General features: G+C 30.6%; 1 protein-coding gene across 4 annotated transcripts in view; it reads right to left on the bottom strand.

Moving 5' to 3' along the window:
• Positions 1 to 1,049: 1,049 nt before the first annotated feature.
• Unc-13-4a (BAI1 associated protein 3) overlaps positions 1,050 to 21,389 on the bottom strand; it is a 95,599-nt gene continuing 75,259 nt past the window's right edge. For 2 of the 4 annotated variants that reach the window (XM_083044690.1, XM_083044689.1), the window contains exons 5-27: positions 16,439 to 16,606; positions 16,243 to 16,309; positions 15,592 to 15,781; positions 13,572 to 13,718; positions 13,408 to 13,452; positions 13,027 to 13,183; positions 12,545 to 12,748; positions 11,999 to 12,157; positions 11,711 to 11,880; positions 11,446 to 11,553; positions 11,080 to 11,229; positions 10,811 to 10,862; positions 10,086 to 10,127; positions 6,438 to 6,583; positions 6,028 to 6,244; positions 5,816 to 5,890; positions 4,960 to 5,073; positions 4,249 to 4,464; positions 3,524 to 3,739; positions 3,124 to 3,318; positions 2,681 to 2,925; positions 2,248 to 2,456; positions 1,050 to 1,778 (exon numbers count right to left, since the gene is read on the bottom strand). In XM_083044690.1, coding sequence (XP_082900816.1) covers positions 1,687 to 1,778; positions 2,248 to 2,456; positions 2,681 to 2,925; positions 3,124 to 3,318; positions 3,524 to 3,739; positions 4,249 to 4,464; positions 4,960 to 5,073; positions 5,816 to 5,890; positions 6,028 to 6,244; positions 6,438 to 6,583; positions 10,086 to 10,127; positions 10,811 to 10,862; positions 11,080 to 11,229; positions 11,446 to 11,553; positions 11,711 to 11,880; positions 11,999 to 12,157; positions 12,545 to 12,748; positions 13,027 to 13,183; positions 13,408 to 13,452; positions 13,572 to 13,718; positions 15,592 to 15,781; positions 16,243 to 16,309; positions 16,439 to 16,606 — 3,384 coding nt within the window. In that variant the 3' untranslated portion in view covers positions 1,050 to 1,686. The remainder of the gene's footprint in view (positions 1,779 to 2,247; positions 2,457 to 2,680; positions 2,926 to 3,123; positions 3,319 to 3,523; positions 3,740 to 4,248; positions 4,465 to 4,959; positions 5,074 to 5,815; positions 5,891 to 6,027; positions 6,245 to 6,437; positions 6,584 to 10,085; positions 10,128 to 10,810; positions 10,863 to 11,079; positions 11,230 to 11,445; positions 11,554 to 11,710; positions 11,881 to 11,998; positions 12,158 to 12,544; positions 12,749 to 13,026; positions 13,184 to 13,407; positions 13,453 to 13,571; positions 13,719 to 15,591; positions 15,782 to 16,242; positions 16,310 to 16,438; positions 16,607 to 21,389) is intronic. The other 2 variants (XM_083044691.1, XM_083044692.1) reach the window with 2 other exon arrangements.

Genomic DNA, 21,389 nt, shown 5'->3' with positions numbered 1-21,389 from the left:
CGTTAGTCACGAAGAATTCGTCAAATTTGCGTCGAAAAGTTGAAAAGTCTGCATAGAATATCAAATTAATAGAAAAATCATATGCTGAGGACAATGTATACAGAGAGATTTTTAAACGAAAATTACATTACATTTTTAATAATGGTTCGTTCGAAAATAGATTTCGTATCTTTGAAACATTCTTGAATTTCGTGTCTTTCTTTCGATGCTGAAGAGATTGTAGAGTAACTTATCTGAAAGGTGAGTCTCTGTTTTTTCGCACAAGCAGTACGTTCAACGAGAAAAGTCATAATTAGTCCTCCAGGAGATATAGAATTATGTAGATGGTGAAAAGATAGAAAGAGACTTTAGTCAATGACTAACAAGAATAAGAAAAATATCATATATCGATCCTCTCGGTTCGATCCGTCGAAACGACACCGAAAGCGGCGCGACTGCTTTCGGGGAGAAAAATACATTTTTAAATTACTAGAAATTAATTATAAATTATTAATTATATTAATATAAATAATAAATATATAAATAGAAGTTTTTAAATTATTAGAAAATATATTACATAAATTTAATTCTAGTAGATTAACAAATATTATATAATTAAATATTTTTTTCGACAGAATAATATTAAATTTTGATGTGTTTTTATATTATTGACGATTTTATTTATCTTTAATAATTTAATTAGTCTAATCAATATCTTAAGTTAGATAATAATGCCATTATTCGTTGTGCGTTGCATTTTCCGAAGGAAAGAAAAATTTAATACGATTTAATTATTTCATATACATATATTTTTTAATTTAGGAGAATAATAAAGAGATTAATATTGTATTTTCCTCCCAGCTTTGTCGTGAATTTGCATAATTAAAATGGAAATTTTCATGAGTAATCTCGATGACTTTCTTTCTTATACAAGCTGTTTGCGAAAATAATTCGATTTACAGGAAATCATCATATATTTTTATGGCATATATTTATACTTCTATTTATATCATGAAAATTTCCAATTTTTATTCGCAATTGATACTCGACAGACGAAAGTGAAGTTGCTCTTTCGCAAACGAAAGTCCCGTCCTTTTGAACATTGTGAACACTGGTGTTTTTTTTTTTTTTTTCAGAAAATACGCGCAAATATCCGCGCGAGCTTTTCTGTACAAAATGTAAAATAAAAAAATTTGCGATTGCTCCGGTGTCGAGCCCGACGAAACAGCTTTTAAACATTTATCTTTAGCTACGTCACATTGTGTTCACGGTTTTCATATGCTGCATCGCTTTGCTTCTTTACACTTCTTCTTGGACACAAAAATAGTTCTGATATATTTTTCTTCATCCTCTTCTCCGCACTTTTTCTTTTTTTTTCTTTTTTTTTTCTCTTTTGAACCAACACCGATTATATGCACAATTTACACTGAAATAGATCTGACGGACTTTAGGATAAAGGTTGGTAAAAAGATAGGCAGAGAAAGATAGTGTTTGAGAGAGAGAAAGAGAGAGAGAGAGAGAGAGAGAGAGAGAGAGAGAGAGAGGAGAAGTGAGAGAGTGAGAATCGACGATATATCGCAGGGATGAATTTAGTCCTCTCTTTTTTCTCTTCGATCTTCTCATTGACTCTTAATTTTAGTGTACAAGTCTTGAAGTCGATTGCAATACCGCGGATTTCTTTTTCTCTTTCCTCGGCACGTAATGTGCTTACGTGGCGAATCGTTGTTTCTGCTTCTTTACAAAGTCGAGAGCCATTTTATCGCCGACTCGAGTTTCCAGAATTTGAAGAATCGGATGATCTAGAAACAAAAGCCAGAAAATTTATTTGCGAGAGAAATAAAGCATTGTTTTAGAAACTATAATGTCAAAATTATAGGTAAAGAAGATGTTGATAATATTTAAATAATATTATAATATTGTTATAATATTGTATAATATATATTTATATAACAAATATATGTATATATTGTCACATTTATTAAGAAATTATTAAAAGCAATTTAATTTTAAAATATTCAATCAAAACATTTTAATATAAGATAAATCTAATATTTAGAATAATTTTTATTTACATATGCTTTATAGATAACTGCGTGGATATATAAATGCGAAATTATAAATAATCTGTGATTGAATATTTGTTTTTAAATATGAAAATTTTCAGATTTATAATTTAATCAATAATTTAGCTCTTAACTTAGATATTCAAGAATCATAATTTTATCAATTCTAAAAATTTGTAAAAAATTTAATTAGTTCTCAACTCACTCCGATTTTTCTGGTGCATAAGTGGTAATTCCTGATGCTTGAGGCCGTGGAAATTGTCTATGCTAGTGTTCGTGTCGGCAACGCCAGGAATGGTACTAAGCCCCAGGAAAGCCTCCCCAGCGAAATCATTTGCCGTGAGAACATCGTGATCCATTACCGTGAAAAGAATCATCGCGTTAAAATCACGACACTGCTCCACGTGTACCGAACTTAAAACAAAGAAAATATACATATGCATTAAAAACTAGATATCTTCTCGATTTATTTTCGATTATCTAATATAAAATAGATGATAAACATATTATATATTACATATTTAAAACAAATAGGTTTTAATTAACAATATTCAAGAGTTTTAATGAACAAATTTTTTGGAATATGTGACTTTTAAAATGAAAAAGAAGATCAAATGTAGTGATGTAATAACACTCACAATTCAAAACACTCGTCAAACATGGGATGTAGAGTCCTCTTTTTGATATTAGTCTGCTGCTCGGCACAATGTTCGAACATTCGTCGTGGTAGCAATTCGATTATAACGAAAGGATCACTGAATCCATTCGGATCTAATGGTATAACGTCTCTAGCACTTATCACTTCGACGCAAAGAGAATCGTGATTCAAATAAGCTCGCACTGTTAGAACTCCATATTCATAGCTATTTGTGTTGTATTGGTCCTAAGAGATTGACATATAGATACATTTCAGAAAATTAAACGTTATGTTATATGTACTATACATATTTTACTTGTACATACACATATTGAAGAGAAAACATTTTTTTTAAATATAAATTTAAAAAATTAAAAATTATACTTAATTATACTTAGTTTATTAATTTAAATAAATATTTTTAATATCTCATATATAGTGTACCTGAAGGCGTTGATAATAAAATCGATCGATCAAGAAAGTCGTGTCCATTTTGTGATATTGAAGGCGTTCCTCTGCATTCATGAAACTCTGACGACGTAATGCTTCTAAAGGCAAACCCTTGTCGTCAGCATTGAAAAATTTCACTAATAAATTAAGTGCCTCGTGCAATCTTTCGTAAAACATAACTGGTTTATCCTGCAAATAACAAATTTTTGCAAATAGCAAATATTTTCCTTTTTTCTCTCTCATTTATAATTTAAATTATTCATAAATACGTGTAATTAGATATTTTAACATGTCTTAACATGTCATTCAGATTGTCGAAATAATTTTATTTTTTATCATATAATTTTTATTATAAAAAAAGATTTATATATAATTATGGCAGAGGCATAATTACCTCGGCATTTCCATCCATTTGGCTGCTTAATTCGCTAAGCACCACTTCCCAAATGTCCTGCAAAATGCGATTGAAATTTGCAGCGAGTAGAGCTGAATTGAGTGCGACCAGGTGAACATCTAGATATTCGACGAGAGGTGCTATCGCCTCTGTAGTCGGTAGACTGTCAGGAGACCAAGCCAAGTGAAACATCGCTTTTTTTAAAGGTGGTCTCATCTATAAATCAAGTAAAAGAAAAAGAAAAATTACTCTAAATATAAAAAAAATGATTAAGTTGTTTTTATTTTTCGATTATAAATATATATTATATTTTCCTTCTCACACATGCTGTATATTATAATTACTGCTTTTAATACGAATCTGCTAAAATCTAATAATTGATAATAATATAGTCACGATTTTGTCGATTAAAATTCATAAGTATCAGTAACATTTTAAAATTAAGAAGGAAATTATATTGCGCTGGGATATAATAATCTATTAAAAAAGTATAACAAATTATTAATTTAAATTGAAATAGTGGAGTAATTATAAAAAATTTATAGTATAAAAGTTTCTCAAACTATAATTAAAAAAAATAAAAAATAACTAGAATAAAAACTAAAAGAAAAATTATAGTTACATTGCTTCAGAAAACCTCTAATTTAAAACTTAAGAATAACAATTTTAATTTTTTTTTCATTTATGTAATATTTATATTGAATTTTTTTTCTTTTTTTTTGTACCTTTGCTCCGATTCTCGAAACTATCTGATTTATGAAAAGCAACATTTGCTCAGGAGTTTGTTCTAGCGGTGTTATTAACGCATTCCGCCATTGTACCCGAACAGATTCGCCTGCTTGATTCTCCAAAGCCGTCAACATCTGTTCCACGCGAAGTTCTTCGCCCAAGTTCAATAACCATCTTCTCACATACTCGAGACCATTGATAGCTACGCACATCTGAAAATAAAATATATATCAGTTAATAGCCGAGCCCTAAATAATTGACAATATCATCTTTAAGTTTCATACGTATAATATTATTATTAGATTTTTCATGATAAATTTTGCATAAAAAAATAGGAAAATATACAAAAGTTTTAAGAAATTATGAAGTTTATTTTAATTAGATAATTATAATAAAAATAATTAATAATTATTATAAAATAATGCATATACTTACATCTTTTAGAGTATATACATACTTTTTTATTTATTATACTTTTTATTTATATGTATATTATCTATACATAAGATACAGTATGCTTTTATATATTTTTTATATAAGCCATTGCATTAGCAGATATATCATACTTGCGGTAACTATATTTATCATATCATGCTTCGCTTGTCGTGCAAAATTGTAACTGCGTCTAACATTTGTTTAGCAAAATTATTTTGCGAAACAGAAAATCTACCACAATTATCTGTACTAAAGCGAAGCAATATCTCTACCTGAGCGATTACCTCATCTGTGGTTTTATACGGTGTATGCTCCTCATAATATCCACTGTCCGCCAGCTTCTGATGTGTTATCTCCGCATAATAAGCCGCAGAACTGCAAATTGCCTACAGCAGATTTATAAGTTTTAATACTTATCACAATGGCATATTTCCAAATTTGGGAAATACATAATTTATGTATGCGCAGTATAGGATCCGAAGCGACATAGTGTCGACTTTTAATATTTTAATACGAGCTAAAAATTCATCTTTTGCATATTTCGATAGTACATTGTTTGCAGAATATTTTGGTACCATGCAAACACCAGCGTACAAATTCTTGTATTTAATATACATAATATATTATTTTAATTAAAAGAATTTGTACGCTGATGTCTGCGCTTGGTACCAAAATATTCTGCAATCAATGTACTATCGAAATATACAAGAAATGAATTTTTGGCTCCTACTAAAATATTAAATATCGATACATTGTAGCCGCGGACCCTATGCGGCGCATTCTTATATTATGTATATATAATAAAAGAATCAGCTAATTAAAGCGACAATTTGCTAATTAAATTTTTAAATAATAATATGTCATAAAAATTAAAATAATAATGTTTTAAATGATATATTATGGTAATTTGAACTCGATTAATATTTCCTGACAGTTATCAGCTGATTCTGTCAAATAATATTTTTTTTTTTTTGAAATATTATTTTTTAAATATAAAACTGAAGAATATAATTTAAAGTATATTGTGTAATGCAAAACTATAAAATTTTTGTATATAATTATAAGTATTTTCAGTTATAGCGCAAAATAAATGTGTTTACGTTGTTAAAAAAGATTACAATTACTTACATCGACAACTTTCAGCACGAAATTATAAGATCCAGGTAGATCTGGCCACGCCAATTTCTTCCAGAATTCTTTAATCTTTGCGATTGAAAGAAAAAAATATATAATTATTAATATATTATTTCTACAACAGAATTATAATTATTATTATTCCGGTTGTTTATCTTTTACCTTTTAATGCGCATATAAATTAAAGAAACTTGATGAAAAAGTACCTGATAAAAGCATGCAGTAGCATCGATTGCTGATGTGCAATGTTTGACGAAATATTCTCCGGTGCACATCCGATCAAGTTCCGCGGCTCTTCGTACTCTTTGAACTGCTTTGAGCTTCGCCAGATCAAGCCATTTGTCGACAGCTGGTCTGAACCATTCGTAATATTTGCAGATCGCCAAAGTTTTATGGTCTGATTGCGGTAAGTTCTCCTTCATGCTGAAAGCGACGTTTTATATTTTTATACGAGTTTTATATTCGATTATATTTTGTATTGAATTGTACGCTTGTTTTTAATATATACAGAAGACATCTTATACAATGCAAAAATAATTTTCTTATATTAAAATAATTATACATATATTATAAATACTTATTTAATAAAAATTAACAGATATATTAAGAGATTTACTTTACGAAATCCTGAAGTGCCAAATAAAGCTCGAATATTGGTGTTCCTATCTCAGCACCGGGTGGCAGAACATATTCCTCATCTCTATTTTGACCGTGCAACTGCAGACAAGCAGTGGTGACTCTTGCACCAAGTTCGTTATGCATCTGCGAAATCAATCGTTTTCATTATGTGCGAGTTCTTTGATAGTACAAATAAAAGCACAAGCGAAGAAAATTTATTATTTTTGTCGTATTTAAGCCACTATGTTATATTTCGCGGTAATAATTTTAAAGCATTTTGTCAAAATTTACAAAAACTGTTAAATACACTCTATTAGCTAATTAAGAAGCTATTATACTGTAGTTCAAATGTAGTTCTTACTAAGAAAAATAGAAATAAAATTTCTTTGTTAGAAATTGATACATGCCTGAAATTCTGTATATAATTATATATAAGATAATTCATACATAATCCAACATTTTGTTCAAATTTTAGTTACATAAATTAAATATTTATGAAACAATATTTTTTACAAAATTAAATATTTTACTATAATTTTATTTTTATATTAATTTTTAAGATTAACATTCCACTGTATAAAATATTTAAGCTTCAGTAAAATTTTATCTTGAATTTAGTAAATTTTGATATCATATTTATATAATATATAATTATTAAATTATAAATATGTCTGAATAAGTTCGAAATTTTAGCAGAAAGCTATAATGTTTCAATATAAACTGCAATTCTTTTTGGTCGAAAAAGACGTGCAATGCACGTAATTCAAAATTCGTTTAAAATTAAATTTTACTTTAACTTTGACACTTCCATACATTTTACATACTTTATACAGCGTAATAATTTGTTGGATCACATATATGCGTCACTAATAATAATTATTATTATAAACGTAGTGACGTAAATGTTAACGGATTTGCAAACTCGGTAAAATTTGTATGCAAAACCATTAAAGTTCAATTTCGTGTGTAATGGGTGTTGGTTGTTGTAATACACGCGTCGCTGACGTGCGACGCTGTGCGACTTTATTCAAGAGAGGTCTCGAGAGTCGTGCCGGATGTCACTCCGATGATGTAGTTAACAGGGATAAACGGGAGTTGTGCTCGCACACACAGCAAGCAGTCTTGCATTACGAAACTTTTCGAGTATCTCTACGGTAAACTGTTTGCAGAGAAGAGCACTAGTCAAGATATGCATCGGATGCATCGAAAAGTTTCAAGTTCCTTCGCGCGCGATGTATCCGTGTGCAATTTACCCAAGAGGGTTGTCATAATTAGTTTCCGGTTTCATAACCGGCGCGTTGTTTAACAAGATAAATGCGCGAAAGAACATAATTTTATTAAAAGTTTACAAACTGTATTTAATTAATTAAATTCGTTTTTGATTCTCGAGACACGATGAACGAGATGTGATTGAATCGATAGAAATCGTTTCTCGATCGAATTTTTCGAGTTTAAAATTTTTCGCTGTAGGACTGAACGAATTTAACTCCAGTTTGTTGAAAAACTTTTGCGAGAGAGCGAAGTTTTATAGCACCTACGAAAGAAATTTAATCAGGATTCACGAGAGGTGTCAAAATTTGAAGTGTGTAAGGGCATTCCTGAAAATGCAAAAAATATGTAATCACGTATTTTGATATTTTTTTATCTTGCAAAAATTATATTATATTTTTTATGAATTTATTGTATAAAGAAACAAAGTCTTAATTTTTAATACGAAAAACTGATTCGCGTAAAAAAAGTTACAAATACAATTGTATTAAAATTTTTTTATATTTTTTCCATTTATGTTAATGTTTATAAGAAATAATCGGGAAAAGCGAAAGAAACTTTTCTATTTTTATTAAAATTCATCAAAATAAATATTTTTGTTTATATTTAATTATACTGCTAATTAAATGTCAATACAATTCGTAAAAACAATAAAAAATATACAATAGCTTTACTTGATTTTAAAAATAGATTTAAAAATATATTATATACGATTTCTCTCTCAGAAATAAATTTTTGCAATTTATCCATTTTTCGCAAAACGGTGAGCAAGTACAATTGCATTCTTCGTGATATATATGATATTAAATTATTATGTGAATCGATTATAATCAATTTTCTTCTAGTAATTTAAATGATTATTTATATTTAAATTTAGATTTAAATTATTATTTAGATCGAAAATATATTTAGCAAAAAAAAAAGATGCTGCGATATAAAAAACTTTAATTATTTGCTGATAAATTCGTTCTATTAATTGCAAGATCAGTTTTTTCTGAATATTTTGAAGTTTCAAAACAAACTTCTAAAGTATCGCAGATGCCAGAGTTATTTATATACAGATATGAGAAAATTCGGACTACTAAAGTTTCCGGAACAATAATTAAAAATAATTTATTAAATTTGTTTTTGCAATTTTGGATCGCGTGCAGCTTTTGAATAATCCAAACAATCACGAAAACAAAGCAATCACAAGAAATAATAAAAACGAGGAATACATTTGTACCTGTGGTTAAAGCTATAAGTGTATGTACAAAGGCAAATGAGTAGTGCGTCATTTGCTAAACTGGCGAGCGCATGCAATCAGTACGCGTCAAGTGCAGCTGTGTGCCACTAATTGTAAGATTCTAGATAGAAGCATGCAACGCGTGCGATAGTTTTTACTCGTGGGAATTATTATGTCTCGCAAGAGAAACATGCGGCAACGGCGGAAAATAAAGATCCGTTGAGCGGTAAACGGGTAGCACGAGGCAATAGTGCGCATCGACATTTTCATAAATCCGGTAAATGCGGCTATAATGCGGAAGTAGCTCGACGTTAACTCATATACAATGAACGAACAGAGAAGCGCAATTATTCTATCGCTGACGGTAAACTGGCACTGAAATATGTGTGTTTGTCATAATCGGCCCATAAGGAGATGTTTGAGACAATCAAATATTTTTTATAAAATATATACCTATTTAAACTTTATAAAAAATATTATTTATAATATCTGTAACGCGATATAAAGTAAATGATAGTCAGGCACACTATTACCCGTTTTATGCGATTTGCGAATATTCTTTCTTGTGGATATTGATGTGTGTACAATTGAGAGTATGTGCTATTCTTGTGTTAAGAAACCATAACAAAGACTCAATATACAATAGAACTCGCGAACTTGGATTACTAATTAAAATAGATTATAATCATTTTAAAAACTAATGTGTATATATTTTAATATACATGTAATAAAATATATTTAACAATTTACTAAACCGATCTTCTATCTTTGCTAGACCGTCTTTCTTCTTAACTGCATACTCATACAGTTTCTTCTATTTCAATATTATTAATTTATATTTGTACCTATATACAAAATAAATTGTAGCATAGCTATAAAATATATTATAGTTATACTGTGTGCAAAAGTTAATTAATTTTATTAATGCATGTTTTATTATTAATACAGTAATTTATTTATCTTTTAATGAGTAAGCAGATAAAAATACGACGTACATACGACAATTTTAACAGCTTTTACATTATGCAGGAAATTTTAAAACAAAGGCAAAGAAAGAAAGAAAGAAATAGAAAAAAGGGTAATAAAGAGAGATAAAAAGAGACAAAGAGAAAAAGAGAGTTTAATATTTTGTGGTGCCGATGAAAAAAGTACCTCTGAAGTGTTCTCCATGTGTTTCGCCACGTGTTCCGCCAGCTATGGACAAACATCTCGTGTACAATAAAATCGCGCTGACCTGATGGACATTTATATAATTCGTCGTTACATTTTTTTTTCTTAACCCTAGCCCTTTCAGGTCACTGCGACTTGTTTATTTACAGCGTGTCCGGCGCAATATTATCATAACTTCCACATTACTTTACGATTTGTGCCTTTATCTCTCTTCAATAATACTTATTCTTTACAACGTAACAAATAATTAATTGTAGTGCCATCCGTATTTTTATATAAAGCTATAAATATATATTTGGGACACTCTATATATAAACAGCAAATGTATTGTCATTTCAATGCACGGACGTCGACCGAATTTATTTATAAATAAATAACAATTTGATAAATTAAATAGCAACTTGGAAAACCAGAAATTTAATCGAATTTAATTTCTTGCAAACACAATCTAGTTATGGATAAAAAGAATTTATTAAGATGATATCTTTTTTTTTGATTTCGCACGATCGACGTCTCAAATAAAGCGTTTAAGCCAAACATAGCACATCTAGCTTGACGACACAGAATAAAAAATAATGATGTGTTATGTGACAGTGTGTCTTTGACGCGACATATTGTTGCGAAATCACAAGTGAAAAATCTATCAATTATAAATATCTTTTACGATCTGTTCACGAAGAACGTTTCTCTACCACTTGTGTTCTTACCAGCTTTTCCAGTTGCTTGTAAACTGCTGAGAAATATGGCACACCGTTTGTACTAAAACACAGATTTAATATATCGTAGACAGACGAAAAAGATTATACAAAAATTCTTTGATTTATGTTGTGTGTGAGATATATACAAATATAATATTTATACTATTAAAATTAATATTTATTCACATAGACATTAATTTATTAATTATTTTTTAAATGTCTTTTTTACCAATTAAATCTTTATATTGTTTTTTAAAGCAAATTCAAGAGAAACTTACCTTTCAAACAGACTATTATAATATAAAAGTCCCTGTTCCAAATCGACCAATAATGCGGTTACCAAATTCGTAAAGTCTTGCAGGACTCGGTCAATATCCTGATCGGGTTCCTGATCGTAGCACATAGTCTGTTGCCTGGTATCTTCGTACCTGTAAATAAATCAGAACAATCTCGATGAAAGTTTTAATATTTGTCTTACGTTTCATGTTACTTTCGATCTTTAGATTTGTATAGCTGTTTTTTATTACGCCTTTTCCCGCTGCGTAATTATATATTTCAGGATTTACATATAGAATTGATTATAAAGAAAAATGATTGTAAAAGAAAAGAAAATAAGAAAAAATGTTCAAATAGAATCAATTTACCATTCGAGAGTCCCTTTTCTAAGAGCAGTAATGATCTCTCCTCGGATTTCCTTGTTAAAAGGACAGCAAGTTCGAAAAGCCTTCATAGTCGAGAGAAGTCCCAGACATCTATAACAACAGAGTTATTCATATTATATTATTATACATATCTATTACATTATTTAAGTAGATATATTAAAATTATGATTAATTCTTCAATATATATTAACAATTGAAGAATATGTTTCTTCATTATTTCTAATGTCATTTCAAGAAATAAATATACCTGAGCAGATAATCCAATTTCGATATAGTCGGTCTGTGCAAAGGTGGATAAAGTACGCGATGCTGTCTGACCTTTTTTAAAGATATCTCCAAGAAATCATTAAAGGAATCTGCCAGGCACTGTTCTGCGTCGCGAGAAAGGGTTTCGGTATGCCATCGACTGTCAAGTTCCTAAATTTGAGAAACATAATTTTAAACTTGTTATTATTATTTGATGATTTCATAGATTAATGCAACATTGTCGCGTTTAAGACGATAAATTGCAAAATAGTTCGGTTCTTCAAGTTACCTGCAGAAGACGATGAAGAGTTCGTGGATCGACGGCGTGTTGTCGAGAACTCGCTACCCATCTTATCAAAGCTTGCTGCAATTCAGTGACATCACCTTGCACCGCGTGTTGATGTAAAATTGTTAGTGCGGTTTGCGGCAGTTCTCCAGTGAAGTCTTCCTAGAGAACACGCAAGTGCGTATACAAACACGCTTGATTAAAACAATTCTTAGATTATGAATAATTAAGTTGCATTGAAATACAGTTCATAAAATTTTTGCACGCTTGCTTAATATTTTATTTAATATTTTGACAGGGACTATGTGTTTACTTGACTATTTTTCTGTTATTATTTTTTTTTTAGAATTTTATGACGACACCTGCTTGAAATTTGATGACGATATATATCGTAATATGATTCTCTCTCTTTCTCTCTATATTGCATGTTTAATAAATATGGAGATGCACAATATAGTGTATCATATTGCGGGAAAATTTATGACTCCGTTATGTGTAATGTGCGATATAAACATACATTTACCGCGTGTTAATACGTGTTATACGTACCCCTTGTTTGTTCATTTCATGATTAAGGAAAACCGTGTAGAGTCTCTCCTGTTGTCTTAATTCGCCCCAATTATCCTCTTCGGATGTCCCGCGATCCTCCCTCGTCGACAGCCATAATTTCAGTCTGATTTTACCTTGAATATTACTTCTTTGTGTTCGCGCATCTAATTTGTACCATTGGTCCACTCCAGTGCTCGGAATATCCTGTATAAAAATGATATACTAATCCCTATTCTATTTTATCCTTTCGATTTTATTTTTTTTGTACTATCAATTATGGTCACCATCTTATTAAACGTTTTAAAGAATTCAGAAAAATATTTTTTTGAAATAATTGATTCCGTAATAATTCAATAAATATATTCATTATTTAAATTTCGCAGATATTATTTTCTAAATTAATGAAATTCTATTCTATTTATTGTTAGAGTTTGTGTGCTAAAGTATTTTAAGAATAAATCAATTATAAATTAAACAATTACCACTAGAGAGATGTTTACACAACCTAGGAAGTCGTCCTGACTTCCAGATCGAGCGCTCTGCGCGATTTGCTTGAAAAATCGTCCGAGCCCTTTCACGCCTCGCACCTCGTTGAGTTTGATTACCGCATCGAACACCGAGAACTCGTCGTCGTGGTCCCTAAAAATCATTGATGTAAAACTTAAGTAAGGTCTCTTCTAATCAAGAAAATTTTATATATTCATGTATATAATTTCTATCCAGATAATAATCAAAATTATCTTCTCAACTAATTACTCCAACTTTTTAAATAAATTTTGAGACAATATTAACACAATTTTAATGTCTTTGTGATGCTCACTTTTTAGACATTTATACATAAGTATGCATTTATACAAACTCACCATATGTCCAGATGAAGAATGTCCGTGTTGATGTCGTCGATGTCGCTAAAAGAGGAATCAAAGGACGATTATGCACTGTTACACGGATTTGCCCTACTTAGACTAATAAGAGAGAGATCATTGAGAGCACTAATTAAGGGTCAGGTCGCAAAGTTTGCGCTTACAAACGAAACTTCTCGTTCCATCGCGGGCTCAGCGTGTGTGGCTTCACTGAGGTTGCTCGTATAAACTTCGCGGGTAGAGCACCGCTCAAGGACTCGCGGTGTTCTCGTCTGCTATTGTGCTCCTTGCGCTTAAACGAAAGCCTGAAACTGATTTCGAATAAGCAGTTAACTAACCATCATCATTTTATTACAAATGCCCTAAATTTCCAACTGTTTTTCTTTTATCGCAGCGATTTTTATACAGTTTTGTTTCGATTGTTGTACTCTGAGAAATAATAATTACACTCTTATATATAACTTTATTTTTTTTCTACACAATAAACTTTAAATTGCGTTGCAATTACATCGTTATCCGTATTAATTGAGAGGCGTTTAAGAGTATACGCGAATCCGTAATTTAGAATATATCGCAGCCGATTAATCTAAGATCTTAACAGAAATTGGCAAATTGCGTCGTCGTTGAAGATAACTAAGAGTAGGGTCTCGAGTTTTTCTCACAAAGCTTCCAGGTTCTCGATGCCAATGCGCAGCATGATAAATGCTACCCTCGAATCCGGAATGAGGATTCTGTGCGACTGAAGAAGCGCGCGCAAACTCGTGTGTCTCGCTGCAGCCCGTATAACATATACTGTTCGCTCCGTGTTGTCGTCGTATTAATCATTTTACTTATATGTACCATCAGGGGTGGCGAATGAAATAATGTGGGAGGATACACCGGAGAAAATGGGCTTGTGCTCTCTCAATGCTCCTGTCCGTTTTCCCACCCGCGAGAACGATGCTCGCCGTCCGCGCAACTTGCATCCGGCGCGTTCATTGTGCATCGCATTGCATTGTCGCAAATGTCGTAGGAGTTATGCGGTAAATGCACATATCATCGCGTGATACGTGGATTCGCAACACGTTAGATTGGCGTGTTTTAAGCTTGCTTAGTTTTAATCTTCCATTATTCCGAAAATGTAACGGATATGACAGTATAGTCTTCATTGAATAAAGTATCTCGTACACGTACGTGTATGTTACTTATTCGTGAATGATTATATTTTTGCGTGGATCTATAGATGTATGCAAATTTATTTTAGTTATAATTCATAAATTAATAAATTTTATAGAAAGAGTTTCCATTTAAATATAAATATTTTTTAAGTATAATTATAATATAATAAACATTATACACAAACAATGATATGTACGTATACAAATAATATATTATTTGATAATATAAATATAAATATAAATATACTCATGAAATTATTTAATCTTCTAAAAAAAATTTAATTTGTGATAATGAATTTACATATCTTTAAATCTTTATACAAAAGCAAAATCTTATAAATTTATAATTTCTCAATTTTTATTTACAAATCCATAGATCTACGTAACACTTGTCAGAAATCTCGTAAAAAATCTTTAATAATACTTAATTTTCTTGATGTAAGGTGCTCTTCATCTTTTCATTTACTCCTATATCATTAATTGCTATCCTCAGGTGTGCACTTATCTTAAGTAGCACGCCGTCAGTGTTTCATCGTGCTATTGATAACGGTAGACATTCCGCAATATTTATAATAAATGACACTCGAAACATACACAATAGACTATGACAATCACATAATTAATATCAATCGTATCATTAATATCGATCAGAAATAATAATCTTTTAAGATGAAAAATAATTCAAAAGGGACTATTAAGTTGTATAATACTCGCATATTTTCTACGAGAAATAAAGAATAAAATTTCTTAGCCATGAGTAGAAGCAATTTTATTTAGAACAATTAACACACACAATATCTATCGCCAAACTAGAATAAAAATATGCTGAATGTGGTAGGCTAAAGGTCATACGTGATAATGTTTGTTCATATCATCTCGCATTGATTGTAATTGTAGTATCAATAGTAAATAAAATTGTCAATAAAGTGCACAGAAATTATAATAATAATCTTACAGAGCGTTTGCATATTCTATGCTTCACGTGAGAGTTTGATCATCTTTCTCGCACTTTCACCCATCGACTTACCTATGATGTTTCCGAAGCTTCTCGTGATGCGAATTCTCGTTATCACCACCATCGGACAGGGCACGAGTCGCTTGTCTAGGGGATGCCGGTGGTGTATGTGGCGAATGCGCCGTTAAATTTGTTGGAGGGCTCAATGGCGCACCTGCGTTGCCAGGCTGTATTCCCAGCATACAGTAAGGGTCGCTGAATCCTAAAGAAAATAGCAGTATCCTTCTGATGAAAAGGGCAAAGTGATTTACGAGATCTTTATAAATCCGCTATTTTATTTGTATAGAATATAGAAAATTGTATATATTATTGTATATAAAAATTTACAGAAAATAAAAATTCCAATATTTTTTCAAAATATTTTGATCGCAATGTGTTTTTTTGTTAAACGTTTTAAGATTAATATTTTGCAGCAAAAATATCGCAACAGCGTCAACATTCAACGTAGCATAAAAATTTTCAATATTAAATATCTCGATAACTAAAATTTTAGTTCGCAGTTAGAATTCTGTTAAAATAAAGTACACTTTGTAAATTAATCGCGGAATATAATATCGTCATTTGTTTGCAATCGAAAATATAATTTTTCGAAAGATCATTATTTCCAGTCGCTTTTAAAATTCGAAAGGGTAATTCGTGGGCTGCGGAACGAAATGCATTTACCATTGACGTCCTTTGCCTCGAGTCCATCGGCTTCGATTACGACCACGCTTAGCACAACAATAGGTGGCTGTAAATAAATTTAATTTTATATATGTAGTATTATATTGTATCGCCAATAGTGGAATTTTAGCAATACATTCTTCGCGATGAGAAGCGACGCAGCGCTTTTGAGAAGAGAGTCAATAAAGCGGTATACCTTTTCTTCCGAGGCAATATTAAGATATCGCCTGTGCTGATCCGGCGGGACTCCGAAAGCTTCCTGAGCATATCGATATAAATCCTCCTTATAATGTGCGTATTGTCCTGTACTGGCGCCTACCGAGTTCGCAATCGTGTAAAGGACTTCTATGTACAATTGTTCTATCTGAAAAATGCATCAATATCTTTGTAATAAGCAGATAATGAATTGATCCCCGTATATAATTAATTTTTAATATATATTGCCAAGTTAAAGTTGCTATTGGAGCAAAATAAAAAATTACATAATTAATTATAATTATTAGATAACGCAGTTTATTCGATGAGAAAAGATGAAAAACGTAATTATATTAAGCGATATTTATAAGCATGATAATTTTTTACAAAAATATTAATATGTGAAAAATTTATTAATCTTTAAAAGGGTAATTAATTGCGACTTAATAATTATCTTTGTCTTATTGAACAGTTGCGTTTCTTTTCTTTTTCCAAGAATTTGGAGTGATAAAGTTTATTATACGAAGAAGATTGTAAACTTGCTTTATAAAGAATGCTTTAAAAGAGCGTAAAATCGATTCAAGAAGCTTTGCATTTTTGCAAGTTTATAATTTTTTTCGAGATTGCACAACTTACATCGTTATCATTTTGTTGCGATAGTTAATTTTTTAGATTTAGAGAATTAATAAAAAAAATTCATTTGTATAAAAGTACTATTATAAATATTAAATATATTTATTAATAAAGATATATGATTATTTTATATTTCATGCTTGTTTTTCTGTTATTACATATTTGAAAAAATAAAATATAACTTATAAATTATAAATAATTAAAACCAATTAACTCAGTTATATATATAAAACACATCCTTTCATATTATTTTTGACGAAAAAGAAAAAAAATTCCTGTTTTCTCTCCTCATTCATAAAAAGAATGTTAGTTTTTTGCTTATTATTTTTCTGTGAAACGCAATACATCGAGCTATGTGAACCTAGCACCCGACTTTTTAAAAATTAATTTTTTAAAACGTAAAATGATAGCATTTCGTTTGTAGTTGTTTGTAATAACAATAATTTCGTTTGTAGTTTTATCAATTAATAAATAAAAATAAATTTTTAAATGACACGCATCCGACATTGAGATATCGCAATTTTGCTTGCGCAGTCTTCTTTAGAATCGTTTATAGTTGTTTGTAGTGATTTTCCTTCCGTTTGTAGTTGAGCGGTTCAAAAGTTATAAACAATTGTTTATTCGTCCAAGAGCTAACTTTGTCAATTTTAAAGATATCGCAAATCCGCTTGCATAGTCTTCTTTAGAATCGTTTGTAGTTGTTTGTAGTGATTTTCCTTTTGTTTGTAGTTGAGCGGTTCAAAAGTTATAAACAATTGTTTATCATTTTTGAACCGCTCAACTACAAACAAAAGGAAAATCACTACAAACAACTACAAACCATTCTAAAGAAGACTGCGCAAGCGGATTTGCGATATCTCAATGTCGGGTGCGAGTCATTTAAAAACATTTTATTATTTATTAATTGATAAAACTACACAAACGAAATTATTGTTACTACAAACAACTACAAACGAAATGCTACCATTTTTCGTTTAAAAAAATTAATTTTTAAAAAGTCGGGTGCTAGGTTTACATAGCTCGTCATGTGCGAATAATATTTTATTACTTTATCAATAGAATTTATTATTTAAATATTTGTAAATGAAATTTAAAAAAAATTGTTGTAAGAAATGATAACATTATTAATGCTATTATTGCGATATTTGTCGAAATTATTCGAACGAGGAATGAAAGCATGCAGGGATGGAAAGAGTTCGGACGCATTACTATTGTCGCTTATATCAGACGGATGATCACTGAAATCGGCTGACCAGTGCTACTTTCTATCCCTGATTAATCGCCAGACTCGGAAATTGTTTATTTGTCCAAGAGGTAAATTTGTTAATTTTAAAGATATCGCAAATCCGCTTGCGCAGTCTTCTTTAGAATCGTTTGTAGTTGTTTGTAGTGATTTTCCTTCCGTTTGTAGTTGAGCGGTTCAAAAGTTATAAACAATTGTTTATTCGTCCAAGAGCTAACTTTGTCAATTTTAAAGATATCGCAAATCCGCTTGCGCAGTCTTCTTTAGAATCGTTTGTAATTGTTTGTAGTGATTTTCCTTCCGTTTGTAGTTGAGCGGATCAAAAGTTATAAACAATTGTTTATTCGTCCAAGAGCTAACTTTGTCAATTTTATAGATATCGCAAATCCGCTTGCGCAGTCTTCTTTAGAATCGTTTGTAGTTGTTTGTAGTGATTTTCCTTTCGTTTGTAGTTTAGCGGTTCAAAAGTTATAAACAATTGTTTATTCGTCCAAGAGCTAACTTTGTCAATTTTTAAGATTTTTCAAATCCGCTTGCGCAGTCTTCTTTAGAATCGTTTGTAGTTGTTTGTAATGATTTTCCTTTGTTTGTAATTAAGCGGTTCAAAAGTTATAAACAATTGTTTATTCGTGAAAGAGGTAAATTTGTTAATTTTAAAGATATCGCAAATCCGCTTGCGCAGTATTCTTTAGAATCGTTTGTAGTTGTTTGTAGTAATTTTCCTTCCGTTTGTAGTTGAGCGGTTCAAAAGTTATAAACAATTGTTTATTCGTGAAAGAGGTAAATTTGTTAATTTTAAAGATATCGCAAATCCGCTTGCGCAGTCTTCTTTAGAATCGTTTATAGTTGTTTGTAGTGATTTTCCTTCCGTTTGTAGTTGAGCGGTTCAAAAGTTATAAACAATTGTTTATTCGTCCAAGAGCTAACTTTGTCAATTTTAAAGATATCGCAAATCCGCTTGCGCAGTCTTCTTTAGAATCGTTTGTAGTTGTTTGTAGTGATTTTCCTTCCGTTTGTAGTTGAGCGGTTCAAAAGTTATAAACAATTGTTTATAACTTTTGAACCGCTCAACTACAAACAAAAGGAAAATCACTACAAACAACTACAAACCATTCTAAAGAAGACTGCGCAAGCGGATTTGCGATATCTTAATGTCGGGTGCGAGTCATTTAAAAACATTTTATTATTTATTAATTGCTAAAACTACAAACGAAATTATTGTTACTACAAACAACTACAAACGAAATGCAATCATTTTTCGTTTAAAAAAATTAATTTTTAAAAAGTCGGGTGCTAGGTTTACATAGCTCGTCATGTGCGAATATTTTATTATTTTCTCAATAGAATTTATTATTTAAATATTTGTAAATGAAATTTAAAAAAAATTGTTGTAAGAAATGATAACATTATTAATGCTATTATTGCGATATTTGTCGAAATTATTCGAACGAGGAATGAAAGCGTGCAGGGATGGAAAGAGTTCGGACGCATTACTATTGTCGCTTATATCAGACGGATAATCACTGAAATCGGCTGACCAGTGCTACTTTCTATCCCTGATTAATCGCCAGCTCGGAAAATTGTTTATTCGTGAAAGAGGTAAATTTGTTAATTTTAAAGATATCGCAAATCCGCTTGCGCAGTCTTCTTTAGAATCGTTTGTAGTTGTTTGTAGTGATTTTCCTTCCGTTTGTAGTTGAGCGGATCAAAAGTTATAAACAATTGTTTATTCGTCCAAGAGCTAACTTTGTCAATTTTATAGATATCGCAAATCCGCTTGCGCAGTCTTCTTTAGAATCGTTTGTAGTTGTTTGTAGTGATTTTCCTTTCGTTTGTAGTTTAGCGGTTCAAAAGTTATAAACAATTGTTTATTCGTCCAAGAGCTAACTTTGTCAATTTTTAAGATTTTTCAAATCCGCTTGCGCAGTCTTCTTTAGAATCGTTTGTAGTTGTTTGTAATGATTTTCCTTTGTTTGTAATTAAGCGGTTCAAAAGTTATAAACAATTGTTTATTCGTGAAAGAGGTAAATTTGTTAATTTTAAAGATATCGCAAATCCGCTTGCGCAGTATTCTTTAGAATCGTTTGTAGTTGTTTGTAGTAATTTTCCTTCCGTTTGTAGTTGAGCGGTTCAAAAGTTATAAACAATTGTTTATTCGTGAAAGAGGTAAATTTGTTAATTTTAAAGATATCGCAAATCCGCTTGCGCAGTCTTCTTTAGAATCGTTTATAGTTGTTTGTAGTGATTTTCCTTCCGTTTGTAGTTGAGCGGTTCAAAAGTTATAAACAATTGTTTATTCGTCCAAGAGCTAACTTTGTCAATTTTAAAGATATCGCAAATCCGCTTGCGCAGTCTTCTTTAGAATCGTTTGTAGTTGTTTGTAGTGATTTTCCTTCCGTTTGTAGTTGAGCGGTTCAAAAGTTATAAACAATTGTTTATAACTTTTGAACCGCTCAACTACAAACAAAAGGAAAATCACTACAAACAATTACAAACCATTCTAAAGAAGACTGCGCAAGCGGATTTGCGATATCTTAATGTCGGGTGCGAGTCATTTAAAAACATTTTATTATTTATTAATTGCTAAAACTACAAACGAAATTATTGTTACTACAAACAACTACAAACGAAATGCAATCATTTTTCGTTTAAAAAAATTAATTTTTAAAAAGTCGGGTGCTAGGTTTACATAGCTCGTCATGTGCGAATATTTTATTATTTTCTCAATAGAATTTATTATTTAAATATTTGTAAATGAAATTTAAAAAAAATTGTAAGAAATGATAACATTATTAATGCTATTATTGCGATATTTGTCGAAATTATTCGAACGAGGAATGAAAGCGTGCAGGGATGGAAAGAGTTCGGACGCATTACTATTGTCGCTTATATCAGACGGATAATCACTGAAATCGGCTGACCAGTGCTACTTTCTATCCCTGATTAATCGCCAGCTCGGAAAATTGTTTATTCGTGAAAGAGGTAAATTTGTTAATTTTAAAGATATCGCAAATCCGCTTGCGCAGTCTTCTTTAGAATCGTTTGTAGTTGTTTGTAGTGATTTTCCTTTCGTTTG

The sequence above is a fragment of the Prenolepis imparis genome, unplaced genomic scaffold (assembly GCF_030444845.1).
Source record: "Prenolepis imparis isolate NDT839.2.m4 unplaced genomic scaffold, iyPreImpa1.0 SCAF_8, whole genome shotgun sequence".
Taxonomy (NCBI): Eukaryota; Metazoa; Arthropoda; class Insecta; order Hymenoptera; family Formicidae; genus Prenolepis; species Prenolepis imparis.
The sequence above is the reverse complement of the archived record's forward strand: the minus strand, read 5'-3'. Positions and strand labels throughout refer to the sequence as shown.